This window comes from Lasioglossum baleicum, chromosome 2 (assembly GCF_051020765.1).
Source record: "Lasioglossum baleicum chromosome 2, iyLasBale1, whole genome shotgun sequence".
NCBI lineage: Eukaryota > Metazoa > Arthropoda > Insecta > Hymenoptera > Halictidae > Lasioglossum > Lasioglossum baleicum.
Window position 1 is genome coordinate 20931573 of NC_134930.1, and position 15036 is coordinate 20946608.

Genomic DNA, 15036 nt, shown 5'->3' on the forward strand with positions numbered 1-15036 from the left:
CGAAAGTGCTGAATTTTATTGCTACAAGACGCGTAATCAATTGCTATTTATAAAGACAATTGAGCATTCAAAACAAAAACATATCGTTATTCGAAATTGATTAACTCTTCGCACTCGGAGCTGTTCTAAATGGAAAATTAAACATTCCTTCCGATCTAGAATACTTCCATTCCCTATGATTTTTTAAATTGATGGTTAAATGTTCAGTGATTGATAGATACTGATATTTTTAGTAGTGCCTCAGAGGGGACAACCGAGTGCAAAGGCTTAAAATGTCTTATCAATCGTGGTTTTCGTTAATTTTAAATTAGAATCAATTCGTTATTTACGAAGACGATCGAGCTCCGGATTCAACAGCTCCGAAAAGCAGTGCTAATAGATAACCGAGCGCGACTCGTTAGCGTAGGAGTCCCATTCATAAGTCGCAGAGGTCCGCTAGGAATCCTGAAAGCGCGAGAGAGAGAAGGAGAGACCGAGAGACAAGCGGAGCGAGAGGGAGAGAGGGCAGGCGATAGTGGGGGAAGAGGTCTCGGAAAGAGAGCAACCGAATACATAGCTGTTCCGATCGGTGGTCGCAGGTGTAGTTCCATGAAGAAGTGACAGTGGTTTCGGATGTGTAAATGGAGGAGATCGCGACGATGACCGTTCCACCGACACTGCCGGCTCAGGCTCAGGCCCGGGATGCGAATCAGGTTGCCCGGCAGACTGTGTCAATCCGGACTGTTTCCAATCCCCCCACGTCCACTCTGAGCACCGGGGCCGGAGCAACGGTATTCGTCGGACTGGCCGCTCCTGGCGTTGATTCCTCGGCAGCCTGTAGGAGAAGAATCCCGGAAGTGCAATCCGCAAACGGCTACGGTAAGCAGACCAGCGTGAAGTCTACGGCTCCGAGCCAGCAGCAGCTTCAGTCTCTGCCTCAGCAACAGCACCAGCAACAGGCTGCTCACGTGGTGAAGATCAAGATCAATCCGGATGGCGACAAGAACGGCCGAGTGATCTCTACTGTACGATTGACTCTGGACGAGAAGATCGGCCAGGAAACCGACGAGAAGTCGAACGGGACCGCGTGCGAACGTTTGAGCAAGCGTGACGGTGGTGTGGTCGTGAGTGCGACGAATCTGGTGAACGAGCAGCGTTGTGGAAGTGCCGGTGAGGGCTGTGTGAGGATCAGTGTCGGCAGCAATACCTTCGAGCGCAACAACAACAACCCGAACAGCAACAACAACAACAACCCCGATAAACACGACCGGAATAACACGGAGAAAGACATGGTACACCGCGAGGACACCCTGAACTCCGGCAGCAACCGGTCGAACGCCTGTTTCTATTACAACTACCAGAGCCCGTTGGCAGGGATGGTGATGTCCTCTGGACAATGTTCTCCCAGCGACACCTTGGACAGCGGCACCTGCAGCGATCTCGACGGTACGCCTCCACCTTTACCCAAGAAGAAGAACGCCAGCACCGTGCTTCTGTCCAACGATCAACACAAACGCACCGGTAGTTTGACCAGCAGCGGCGCGGAAGTAGACAGCGATGACAACGAGAGCAACATCAGCTGCGATTCTCTGAACGCCGGAGACCTGGCCGACTCGATAGTGGTTGGCAACGTGAACGGGAGCATCGAGGACTACCAGCACCTGGGGAACGGTGTGGAGGATCACAGCAAGGACACTGTTCTCACTTTGAACCGGCTCGACCTGTCGAACGGAGCCGAGGAGCCGATGAACAAGGACGCCAAGATTGTCGTAGACACGCCGGAAGTCGAATTGAATTCTTCCTCGTCCGTAGAATCGCCCAGCGTCTCGCCGTCGCCTTCAGCCGCGTCCACATTGTCGAAAGCCTCGTCCACGCCGCGGATCAGAAGCCCGGAGCCCGGCTGCGAGCAAAACGGGAAATCTTTGTCCTCCTCGCCGGTGGTTCAGGAGTGTACCTACGAGGAGAGGAAGCAGGAGCAGGAGAGGAGGATAGTCGAAGAATCCGTGAACACCGGAGACACCGACACCACCGTGAATCCTCTGACCGGCAAGAAGTACGTGTACGAGTACGACAGGTTCTACAAGTTTCACGTGAACGAGCTCAAGGGGAACAATAAGGACGCGAGCAGGGGAACGGTGTTGGGGGATAAGGACACCGACGAATGTTTTGCCGGGTACAAGATCCTCGATAAGGAAGCCATACGCAGTGCCAAGGGAACTGTGCGCGGTGTCAAAAACAGGGTGCGAGCCGGCATCGCGACGTTTCTACAGAAACCATCCTCCCAGGTCGGTGCACACGATTTTCTAGCCTCTTTCTTTGTATTCGTCGTCCCTTACGCAATGCGTTCAGTCAGTTTTAAGATTGGCGCCATGTCTCGTCGAGATTTCATTTCATTTGGTGGGAAAATAACCAGGAACCAAAAATAACAGTTATTCTAAAATTTTCTATGATAAAAATCGTTAATAAACAGTTGATTATTATTGAAATTTAAGATAATCTACACAAAATATAAAGAAAAAAATTCGAAGAACTCGATGACTGTTTTCGATGAAGAAAAACTGTTTCGATTGCTCAAAGCAGTTATCGATGAGAGAAGTTCATTTCTAGGGAAAATCATTAACTAGGGAAAATAGGCCAAAAACTGATTTTTCGATTTTACCCCATAACTACCCTCCGGATCGAGACACAGGGTTGAAACTTTGCACAGTATGTTTTTTCTTGGTGTCCTATCGAATGACCCATCGTCGATATAATTCGGTTCAAGGGCATTTTTGACTACCTTATCCGGCTATACCGGATTATTATTCGCCTGATTCAGCTCCTTGCGACTTCTATTCATTCCCCAAATCGAAACTGAAGTTGAAAGGGTGCTATTTCGATGATACTTCGACCAATCCACAAAATGAGCTAGAACACGCATTCGAATTGCTATTGAATCGCTGTAACAAGCGTATTCAAGCGAGAGGAGAATATTTCGAATAAAAAAAAATGTAAGGAAGAATCAGATAGCTTGTCTCATCGTCGTTTTTCAGCACCGGTCTTAAAAATTACTGGACGCTCTGTGTATTCCAGGTGTATTGTAGCCTCAGCTCCGGCTCGCCGCCGAGGAATTCCTGTTGCGTGCCAATTAACGGCCGATCCTGCCCGCCTCGGAATTCTAAACAGCTCGGTTGCAATGCCGCACGGCCAAGCGAATGAAAACTTTAAATTAGCCGATGTTTATCGGCCGCGAGCGAGACCACGTATCGCGAAACGCTATCCGCGCGTAGAGAACCGCGAGATCCACCACCGACGTAAAAATAGACGGGCCACGAGGGAAACGGGTTCAAAGAACCGCGAGAAAAGGCACGCGCGCGAGAACTTTTCTTGTTAAGGGTATTCCCGCGACTCCGATCGATGCCAGCGCGCTCCTGCTGCTTTGGGGACGGATTTTTTTACAGTCCGACTTATGTCCGTGCCATTTTGTGTACCTGTCGAATTTTTGCGGATAGGTATCATTGGAATTGCTGTAGTTATTCACCTGATTATAAGTCTCCAGGAATTAACAAGTCCTGATTAACAGATGGACTTAAGCCACTTTCAAAGTAAACGGCTCAATTGATCCTCCTCGGTAATTCGCTGTACAGCACTCGCAGTTTTAATGAGAACAGCGTATAAAAAATTATAAAGATACTCGAAGCATGCGCGAACAACTCTGTAAAGTTTCACGAAGCTACTTCACTTGGTTAGCCAGTAAAAAATTCCTAAAGTGCGCCCTCGCAGATATGTACATGAAAACCCTGAGAAAGTTCTACGTTTGAATCCTTACGTCGTAAACAAACGATAAGAATGATGCAACGGCCATTGTTATCTAATGCCTCTTCCTGTTCCCCGGTGGCGGCATTATTTAACCGATTCGCGCAGGTTATTCTCGCGTGGTTTTTTTCTTTTAATTGGTGACGCTCGGAGAGCGAGCCCGTTGCTTCCTCGTTCGCTACAGTGTAACGCACTTTAAAGAATACGGCGGAGCATCCATTATTGAATCCAACGAGGAAGCCGCGAGTGTTCGAATGAATGAGCCTGCTGGTTACTTTGCCGGAGCGAGTACATTTTTAATGCCCTGTAATTATTTTGTTTACTTTACCAGCGCGTCTTCCGGAACCTGGAACATCTCGGGATAACGAGGCATCGTTACAGACTTCGTTAAGGAACTTCAATTTTTCGATAATTATTCCGCGTTCCACGATTTTAACACTGTTTAGTTCGTTACTTTGACCAGCATCCGAACAACTGTTCTGCAACATTTCCACTGATCCGCTCAGATGTAGAAGATTAAATAACCGTTGGCTTGTTAACGGAAAATTGTTTCGGTTACAACAATTCTGTCATTTCCGTTTGTGCCGGTAACAGTAGCCTCTGTGTAAAGGCTGATAAACAATGTCGCGAGAACGCGATGCTGCGGACGATGGTTTCGAATAACAACGCGCGTATTTTACGCGAAATTTTATTAACCAATGGAGTAATAATCGTCAAGAATTTAACGAATGTATGGAACAAAGAGTGTCACGTTCGATTCTGTACCAACTGTGAATTATAAAGCACTCCGAGATTTATGCATGTCGATTCAGAGACAATCCTGATCATAAAACAACGTGTATAACAAATGTAATTGTAAATTAATCGTACACGTATGTCATTTGGAGATGTTACTGGCATGATCTTGAAACGACTTTCGATTCTAAAAATGAAAATTAAATACAATATTCGTTTCCAAGATGTTTAACTGGCTGTCGTGAGCGACTCACAAAAGTATTTGAACGCATTATAAAACAGTATAACTTTTTTATAGTCGGATCAAACGACCTGACTTTTTTTTAAGTATAAGAAGAATTGATTTACCAAATGACATGCAAGAAAGATTTCGAAAAAATTGCGATTGCTAAGAATTACATGAGAAAATAGAAAAGTCTAGAATAGAAAAAGTTTTAAAAAGTGTATCTTCTGTTTTCACATGTAATTTTTAGCGACTGCAATTTTTTCGAAATCTTTCTTGCATGCCATTTAGTAAACCAATTCTTCTAATATTTAAAAATAAGTCAGGTAGTTCGGTCCGATTCTAAAAACGTCGGACTGTTTCGACATGCGTTCAAATACTTTCATGAGCCGGTGTATACACTCTCCTAATTAGACAGCGCGTTCACAAAATGCGTTCTTCGTTCTACGGTTTAGAAAGTAAGACGCCGCGGGTGGGTATACACAGTGTAGCACAAGAAACAGTTCCACGGTGAAATGTCACACGATTCATAATTAATCCGCGATAACATTCCGAGCTACAGGAACGGCGGAACTTTTCCAGCATTTCCCGTTCGGCTGCTTCGAAATGCTACTGACCAAGATATCGCAACTGGGAGAGGGTGGTGAAAGGCATTCCCAAAGGTCAGAAGGGTATGGTGTCGAAAAATCAGCTTATGGTTGGTCCAGATTCGCGAGTTCCGGAAAAACGAGTCCTCGCTCAGTGGTTTCCGCGTCGTCGACCATTAACTTCGAACGTCTTTGCGTCAGAATTCATGAAGAGGGAACAATGAAGTAATAAACGGTGAGACAATAGTCCTTGCCCGTCACCGGAGACGCTAGCGTGCGCAATCTGGCAAGCTCGCGTGAACCCTAGCGTCGATTTGTAATGCTAATCAACCTCTGACACCGAGATCGGCTGATCGCACAGTTAGCCACAGCTGTAGGAAGCCGTAAAATTCATGCATCTGTTAATTATACGTTATCAATTACAGAAATAACGGTTCTGGGGGCTCTTGGGGTCGTAGCATCTGATTTTACGAAGACGAAACAAATTATTCCGTTTTCTGAATCAATTACGCTGACACTGTGCGAATCTTCTTCAAAGAAGGTTTTGCTCCCAATGTGTGCGATGCAGAAACATTTTTTCTTTGATTTTCAGCATGGCAATACATGATTTCTCCTCTCTATTTAAATCATTCAGGGAAGAAATAACGTTCAATTTAGTTTCTCTCTCTTGCAAGCGAGGCAGACAATTTTTATTTCGCATAACGATCCGCAGTCTCGTGATTAGAAGTAGTAAAATGTTCTACATTAACTGTGGGGGGGGGGGGGGGGGGAAGCAGGAATAAAATAAAAATTTATTTCATCCCTTAATGATTTCTAAGATTTTTTACTTTAAAAGCAGTATTGAAATATTCTCAAATCTTTCAAATCTTACACCGTTTTATATTTCGCCCAATTTCTTCATAAATGCACAGAGATCTGCTGTCTACTCATCATCTTCGAAGTTTCTGAGATCGAAGCTTCGCAATCTTCGACCTTCGAAGGAAAGTAACAGTCCTATCGAGATTATGTAACTGAAATCTCCTAGAGTTTTGTGAAAGACCGGAAATTCGGTGTTTCTCGATCGTTGCTCGACGCGCAGCGTTTCGAGCAGAATCGAATCGAGCAACGGCTGCTAGATGCGCTCGACGGGTTTGCTCGTCCGGTGCACTTGACTCTCGGAGCTGGCGAAAAGCGTTAGATGTACAGTTAGATCACCTCTTGTCCGGCGGTGGGCGATCGGTTTGGATCGACGTCGACCCGCGTCGATCGATGACGTCTCATCGTCGTCCTGGTGTTGCACCGTTTCCGGTGTTGCCATGCGGGAGCGTGCCGCGTAGACGCGCCGCGTCGGCGAATCGTATCGTCGATGCAGAACGAATCGACATAACGGTAGATCCGATAAAGCGATATCACGGCAACGAGCAGGAGAGCGTGCTCGGTGTCCCTAGCAGGAAACCGGTCGTCCTCCTCTAACAGATTTTTCCTCTTCGTCCTCCGCGACCTTCCCTACTTCCGAATTGTAAGAAGAAAACAAAACGCGAAGCTGGGACCGGAAATTGAAGGGCAACCGAGCCAATGATGTCAATCTTCAGCTCGAATTTTCGCTTTTACAACTAAAAATTATTCGAGAACCAGCGATTCCCACCGCGGAGACCTTTAACCCGGTTCTTTCACGAAATATGCTTCCATCGACACGTTTCTCTGAAATGAACAAGAAGAAGACTCGCAAGTTAATGATCTTGCCAATTAACAGTGCGATATTTGGTAACGTTCTCCTCAAAAACTGCACAGCTTCATTTAGCTTTATTATAAGGAATACAATGATAACTGTTGAAAAAGGAATTCCCAAGCCTGTTCAGCTAATTCTTTATATGCGGAAGGAAAAGCATGGTAATCCCATTGACAACCGTCGTAGCTAATTTCTCTTTGGTTAATTAAACTGTTCAGTGAGAAGTAGATCGACGCATCACGCCGCGAAGGCATTGCTCTCGTTATCGATTCACTGCCACGTTTGTAATAACTAGGTCCGAAGCTCGATTGGCAGTCATCGATGTATTCCATCGATACACGTCACGGTTACTTAACCCGAATGTGGAACACTTTGATAGACGTTTCCCATAAAACTGTTTAATAAATGCTGGGAAGGTAAGGTCGACGAACGGGGAGGATCTCGACGGATCCGTCCTCGAAACGGAAAAAGGGAGAAAGGTTGGGCGAGGCTGCTGCGAAACTCTAGAGGGTATTTCGGTCTGGAACATTGAAAGATAAATTCCTTCTTATTACTCATTCTTCAAGTCTGTGTCTTGAAATGATGCCTGCAAACCGTTTTCCTTCAATTCGTTAAAATAATCAAGTTATGTTTTATTACGTCGAAAACATTTGTGTCAATCTTTAAACATATTTGTTTAATATTATTCAATTATATCTCATTTTCACTATTTGTAACAACTTCTTTTTCATTCACAAACGAAATGATCTGCTTATTTCGAATACGACAGAACTTTCCCTGCAACCTAATACTATTATGTTTTATTCATTTGAGTTGACACCTCTTGAATGTCTTCTCGACATCTGGATCACCGAGCAGGATTAGATCTCTCGGCTAGGGGAAAATTAGTTTTTTCGCGTCTCCTGAGAAAGGACTCGTTCCCATCTTTCGCTGTTAGAAAGTTTCCAGACGTCGCAATACCACGCATTCCTTTACGATTCATAAAGACGCCGGATAAACTGCCATTATCTCGGCTCCCCTATGTTCACGCACGACGAATTTGCATTTAACAGGGCGAAGATCGCGACGCGTCGCCCTTCCCCCTTCATCTTTACATATTTCGTATCACACGCGTGAGCGATGAATTGAAGTTTCGTGGAACGTTCCTGCGGAATTTTTCTGTCGTAAAAGTAAAGAATTTTGTCGAGTCTAATATACGCCGAGACGCTTCGTACACATCAGGAACGAAAAATTGCATTGTCTCAGGGAATAAGGTTCTTAACTAATATTTCTACATCTTAAACAAAAATTATTGTATTATTGTATTATTTATTATATATTGTATTATTGTATTGTATCATATATATATATACTTTTGATGTATATGCAAAGGGGAAACATCGATTTCATTTGAAAATAAAGGAATACTAGGCACTTCATTTGTTTTGTGTCCGATAACCTGGTGAGGCACGGTAACTGGTACCTTTACCTTACATGTACGTATATTTTCAGAACGTATCTTTTCCTAAAAAATCGAATAACACATCTTTTCGGCTATCTGTACGACTATTTCGTGGATACGTCGTGTCCCGAAATTCGAAAGAACTACACTTAATTAAAAAGCCCATTTGAACTACTGGCACGGAAATTCACATTAAAAATTCCGTCCGCGTTACTCGGTATTCCATTTGCGAGGAGAACAGTACGTTTCCCGTAGCTTTCCCGCGGGAAAAAATTGCACTGGAAAAACGTTCTACCGCTTCGAATTAATTATCCGTCGTTTTCCGGAAGAATCGTATCGGTCGCCCCGTTCTTACTTAATTAGCGATTCTGTCGCTGGTCGAACGCGGCGCCTATTTCACTTACGCGCGGTTAATATACATGAGGTTCAGTTTTTCGCTGCGTTTTGTTTAACGAAGCGAGTCGTTCCTCGATGAATTTCCAACGACATGCTTTCACTGGTGATTATTCCTTGCAGTAGATGTGCTCGCGAGCTACGTACCGATTCAATCGAAGTCCCTAATTCATTGGAAAAATCTGCATTGTCTTCAAATATCTTCATCTTCATGGTCATCAAGGTCAACTTCATTTTTTAAGTTCAACGGCCTGGTATATATTACGACCTTGACACGACCTTGTGCTCAGAAATGCGAAATCAATGACACGTTTCTCATGACTTCGTGTGAAAGTCTTTCGAATTATATGGTAAATAAAATAGAATATTAAAAACCACAAATATGTATATATAGCTCACAAGTAAAATTTTTTTAAAAATGTAAAGAAGCTAAAGAAACTTCTATGAAACAATAATTTATTTAATTTATCACAGTGCTTTGTGAATACACAAATGAGAAAACGAATACATATTGGCAGATTGTTCCTTGGACATTCGGCTAACTGAGGAAACGGAAGTTTCACAATTTTCTGCATCGTCCCCAAATTCGAGGCGAAGCGAGCACGTGTCGACACGCGAAAACACGAGTGGAAGTGGTAAATCGTTAATTGGCGGTGCGGCGTGGCTGGGGGAATGCCGAATTCACGGTGGAAAGTCGCGCTTTCATAAGCGCGGTTCAATTATTTATGCACGAACGAGCGCGGTCGGCGTGCCGTAGAAATGTCAACGACGCCGTGAATGGAAAGTGGCAGGCGTCCATTGTCGTTGCAGTCGAGGCCGGCCATGGAATCGTTTCTTTCGCACGAGAACGGATTGGCGAAGGCTCGACTAGGCTCGTTCTCCATGCACCGTGGGCAGCAATTACCGTGCTTCTTCCATACGCGAGGACGACGAAGACGAGAAGTCGCTCTGTCAAGGATGCGGCTCTGCCCCGATGCAGAACAGAGATTCGCATTCCTCGTTGGCGCGAGCGGGGCCGCGATTTTCCACGACGCGTCGCATTTCCCTCGACGAGTTTCCCTCAACCGATTACGCGCGGCGCCGTGGGAATTCTTAATTAATCGCGCGCCGCTCGAATTTGCATTCACGGTAAAGTCACGGTCTCGTGGGAACCAGCTGCGAAACGCGCCACGCTTCCACGAAGTGACGCAAGGGTAATGATGCAGCGCGCCTCGGAGGCTGATCGTTAGGCACTGGACTGACTGAAGGGACGAGGCCCGTTGCCGGCCCATCTTTCGAACAAGGATCGGCACTCGCTCGTCCTTTTCATGGGAAGATCGCACCACGATTAACGCGTTCCTGTCAGCCAGCTGATCTCCGCGACAGTGACCTCCGCGACGTCGCGTCACTATTTATCTCAACAATTATTAGAAATAAATTCCATATTTCAAATTCACCGCGTCCACTAAACAGTCTGCGCGCCCTCTTTCTATTCTTTTGAACACTCTATTACTTTTTTTCACTATTCACTTCACTTCTTCTTCTCCATCTTGAACGACTATACGTGTAAATAATAAAGCTGTGCAATATTATTTAACAAGTCTGAGTTTATTTGAAATAAGACTGATTCTGATCCCGGCTGAATATCCTGAACCACAAACTCTAACAACAATATATCAGATGATCGCATAAGTTCGTACCTGATTTTCACAGATCAAACCTTCATCAGGCTCCTCCTCCATCTCCGCGACAATGTTCATATCGTCACTATTTATTTCTAAACTGTACTGCACAGCAAATTCTTTTCTAATTGTAGAAAAGAATGGTGACGATATAATTGAGTAATAAAGCTGTATTCTTTCAAGTTGAGCCATTGAATTTGATTTTCAAATCGGGCACGAACTTATGCAATCATCTAATGTGTCTTTCACCTCCGTCAGTGGTTAAGGTCCCCAAGAATGCACGAAGCTATTACTCCAAAGGTCACGGAATTACGAAGAGTTACAAGTTCAAGGGTCACGGAGTTTTCAAAGGATTCGTTGCCGATGCGGTGTCATCTTCATTGTATAGCGTCGAATAACAGAGCGCGCTAAACTTACGTTATTAGAAAGTTTCAAGACGGTGAAATTAGAAGGAACGACTTGAATATCTAATGTCACGTCGCCCTGCATTTTCCGCAAGATTCTCCGGCGTAACTAGGTTCACGACCACAAATTGGTCCTCGCGGCTCAGCAGAGTTTTCGAAGTCAATCGCGAGAACGTATCCGATCCGCGCAGAAATACTCCACGTTAACATTTTACCTACCGGAAGCCTATCAATAGGATTTTCAATCATTGTGCTGTACCAAAAGAAAGCATAGAAATTTTCTTTTACATTGCAATCTTAAATGAAACTATTAGATGACGATATTGTGGGTGACATGGTAGTTCTCAATGAAAATTGCTGTTACTATTGATGGTTCCATTAAAAAGTGTTTAGCCATGAAATGATTTTTCTTAATTAAGCAAACCGGTCGGTAATGTGTTAATTTATTGATATCTTTAAAACGTAATCACCCGAGGAGTCGAGACGGTCCAATTAATCAGAGTACTCGATTACACGATCACTGGACTGCGGATCTTTATGCAACATAAAAAATGTGCGCATCGATTGCAGGACACAGGAGCCGAATAAAAATTGTATTCTTCTTTGAATCATCCAATTAAGCTGAAACTAATACATACGTCGCTATGTCCATAAATATTTTTAACATGTCCACTGCTTCAAATTGTACTTGCCCACTTTTATCTAATAACGCGAATTCGAGGAATAAGAGATGTCATTGTGACAGCCTCTATCTGTTAATTGAAGGAGGCAGACACCGCGCTAGAGAACAGTATCTCGATCACTGTACTTACGACCGCAAGGCCTCAGCATCGCGGGCTCACCTATATTTTCTCGATCTCGGTGCCGGAGACCGTGCCGTTCCGTTCCCGTTACGACTTTCCTGAAGGTCCAGCGTTTCCGTTATAGATTTGATGAACCGGTTTGCTCGTGGCAGCCAGATTCCCGAAATTTTGGGTTACCAGTGCTGGCCCGCTTACGCTCGCGCACCTGTGTAATGTAGTTCGTCATTGAATAACGGTACGCGAACGAATCTCCTCGGCTTACTTTCTCGCGGCCCTGGTCCGGCCGATTCAGAGCCGATGCACAGATCCTTATGCATTTCTGCATACTATGCGCACAGTGCAGTCCTTCAGCAATCGGTACATCAGTGAAATTCGTTTACAAACTTCCGTAGAAAATTTTCAATCAACACATTCCGCGCCGAGCTGTTTTTGCTCGACAATTCAACAAACTTGTGTGCTTTGTTCTATACTGCACTGTTTATAATGCCGCTTTCTTTCGGTGGAAATCAATTCTACAGTCTTGAACTTGTTACAACGTCACGGTGGTACACGGTAAAACTGAGAGATTGGAAACATTGTCGGTCGAAGCCCTCGAAATTAATTAATGTCGTCGGAAAGCCGTAAAAAAAAGAAACAATCATCGAACCGTACAGTCTTTCACGAAACCCTGCGGAGCCTCCCGACCGAATATCCACGACAGTGACGGATAGCATAACTTTCGTGTTGCATCGCTCGCTCGCTAGCTCGCTCGCCGGGTTAAGAATGATGCTTCTTTCGGTGTCCACGTCCACGGTTTCCGACTGCGGCTCGGCTGGCGTAAAAATATTAACCGATGCATCCAGTCGTAGCCGTAACCGTAACCGTAATCACACACGGCAAAAAAGAACGTTTCCTTCGTTTCGAGGCCTTCGACCGTAACAGTTGTTCCTATCGCGGAGAACGGAGTCTTCGCTCCGATCATCGGAACACATTCGTTGCTACAGCATTCGCTACGGTCTGCGGATATTTATGCGAGTTTTTCTTTTCTTCAACTTTACGGTTACATTTCTACATCGTCTGATATATTCTCCGGTTGCATCCCACATTCTCAGAAAGAATGTATCATTTTGTTTCTACTAGACTGCGGATTGTATGCATTTATGACAAAAATTTGGCACGTACAACTTAAAGCAGTGGACGAATTAAGGAGATTTAAGGACATCGGTGCATTAATTTCAACTTAACAAGACCATTAAAAGAAGACAGAAATTCCTATTTGCCACCTGTGTCTTGGAATGCAATCTTTTTGCATTTTCCATGAAGCAAATCGCAAAATCGTGCGTTCTAACGTTTCAAGCATTTTTTGTTTGTCCTTGCATCAAATATGCAAAATTAATTTTGCTTTTTTCTCACCGCAAGGAAAGGATACATGTACCATCGGATTACAACATTTTTTACACGGTGCATTTAAAAGAAAATCGTAAAAAGTCATATATAATTCAATTTTTTGCTGAGAAAATCTTTTGGTAGCCTAAAAAAATCGCAAAATATCACGGAACAAACTGTCATAAAGCTCATTCTAAATGGTAAAAGATACGCTTTCATTTTCCCTTGAGAAACCGAAACGATTTTCCGAACGACCCAATATTAGCAGAGAGGAACGAAATATGTTTTCATTATTTCGTTCGCGAGACAAATCAGACAATTCGGAAATAAAAGAGAGAAGACAGTTCGGACGACGAAGGCTTGACAGAAGGAGGAGTCGCGCAGCAGCCGGGAAAAAAAGACGAGAGTAGCAAACTCCGAGAGAAGGTTGAATCCAAGAGGAGGTTAAAACTGTTGGTCGCCGTTGCTGTCGCCATGGTGGCCTCTTTGACCCGCTTTCTCTTTTCCCACCCGATTTGTCTCGCGGACATGCCTATCGCGTTTTCTTTAACTGGGAAATTCACGATGCCGGTCTGGGCACCTGCCGCGCACCTCGCCGACCCCTCGCGCCGATTCCTCCGGCGTCCTCGACGGAGAGGAATTACAAGAACGAAAAGGCGGAAGCCATCGTGGACAAGTGGGTCGACGGCGCTCGCACGATTCCGATTATTGGCTAGCTTGTTCGCCGGTTCATTCAACCTTTGCCAGCAACGCCGGTTACATCGCGTCGCGTCTTAGCGAGCGAGCACTTTCGAAAATTGTTCGGTAAGAAACGCATCAACCGGAGAGCCGTACCACGCGAATAAATTTACGTTACAATGATCGGCCGAGCACGCACCGCAATCCACCAAGAAATCGTTCGTTTCGTGATCGATTCGCGTAATATTCATTAATTTTACAACTGGCTCATTCCAGCCAGCACTTACCGGGAGTTTATTAATAGACTCGCGAATGACTTGGCTATCTCGGAAAGGAGGTTAATCATTTTGAAATAATTATCTCAAAAAAGAGCCGGTTGAATCATGTGAATCGGCATGACTCCAGAATTTCCTTAGAAATCAACCGTTAACCACAGGCCTGAGCGAAGCTGATTAAACGATCAGAAAATGTACATGTACGTAATAATTGCCGATTGTGAAAATGCGAAAAACCTACAGTTTCACGTAACTTCTGTGCCTGCACGCCAAGCCACGGTGATTTCGATAATGGTAAGTAGCACGAGACATTGGCAACAGATGAATCTCGGCTGTATCGGCGCTGCAGTTGCATATTCTCTCCGATCGACCCAGCAACGGCCGTTACGACAGCGATAAGTCGTGACGAACGCCGCGGACTAAATTGTAATTCCCATCGACCCGGTTTTCGTATCCAGAACACGCAGGCGACCGTACGGGCTTTACAAAGAGCATTCGAATCTTTATTTGCCCGCGAGCCAAATAAGCATCGCGGTGAAATAGAACATGAAGCGCGACATCCCGCCTTCTACCCATAAATTGCTGATCTCTACTTCGATCATTCTTCATACTACTTCGTTTAAACTGCCGCTACTTTCGATAAAACTACCAAGCGGACATACTCAACGTATATAAGTCAGCATTGAGCACAAAGGTTGGGAAAATATCAAAACCGAAGCACAATCTGTTATACACGGCGTAAGGGAACGAAAAAGTATGATTACACGTGATTAAACACAAAAAACTAGCGAGCTCTGAAAGCGATTAAAATGTTTTAGCTGATAAAAATGACAAGGCTCTATTTATTTAGATTTCGGCAATTTTTATTGCAATATGCTTGGATAAATAAATTTATCGAATCATTTTCCATGTAAGCCACGTCATAATTTCAATAATTATAAAATTAAAAATGTAAGACCGGTCATTTGACCGGCAATGCTAGGTTCAGT

At 44.5% G+C, this 15036-nt stretch overlaps 1 protein-coding gene across 2 annotated transcripts in view; it reads left to right on the forward strand.

The window, feature by feature from the left end:
• The window catches only part of LOC143220322 (uncharacterized), a 40063-nt gene that overhangs the window by 588 nt on the left and 24439 nt on the right, over window positions 1-15036 (forward strand). The window contains exon 2 of one of the 2 annotated variants that reach the window (XM_076445992.1): window positions 579-2264. In XM_076445992.1, coding sequence (XP_076302107.1) covers window positions 621-2264 — 1644 coding nt within the window. In that variant the 5' untranslated portion in view covers window positions 579-620. Of the gene's footprint in view, window positions 1-8; window positions 2265-15036 lie in introns of those variants that run through there. The other variant, XM_076445998.1, reaches the window with a different exon arrangement.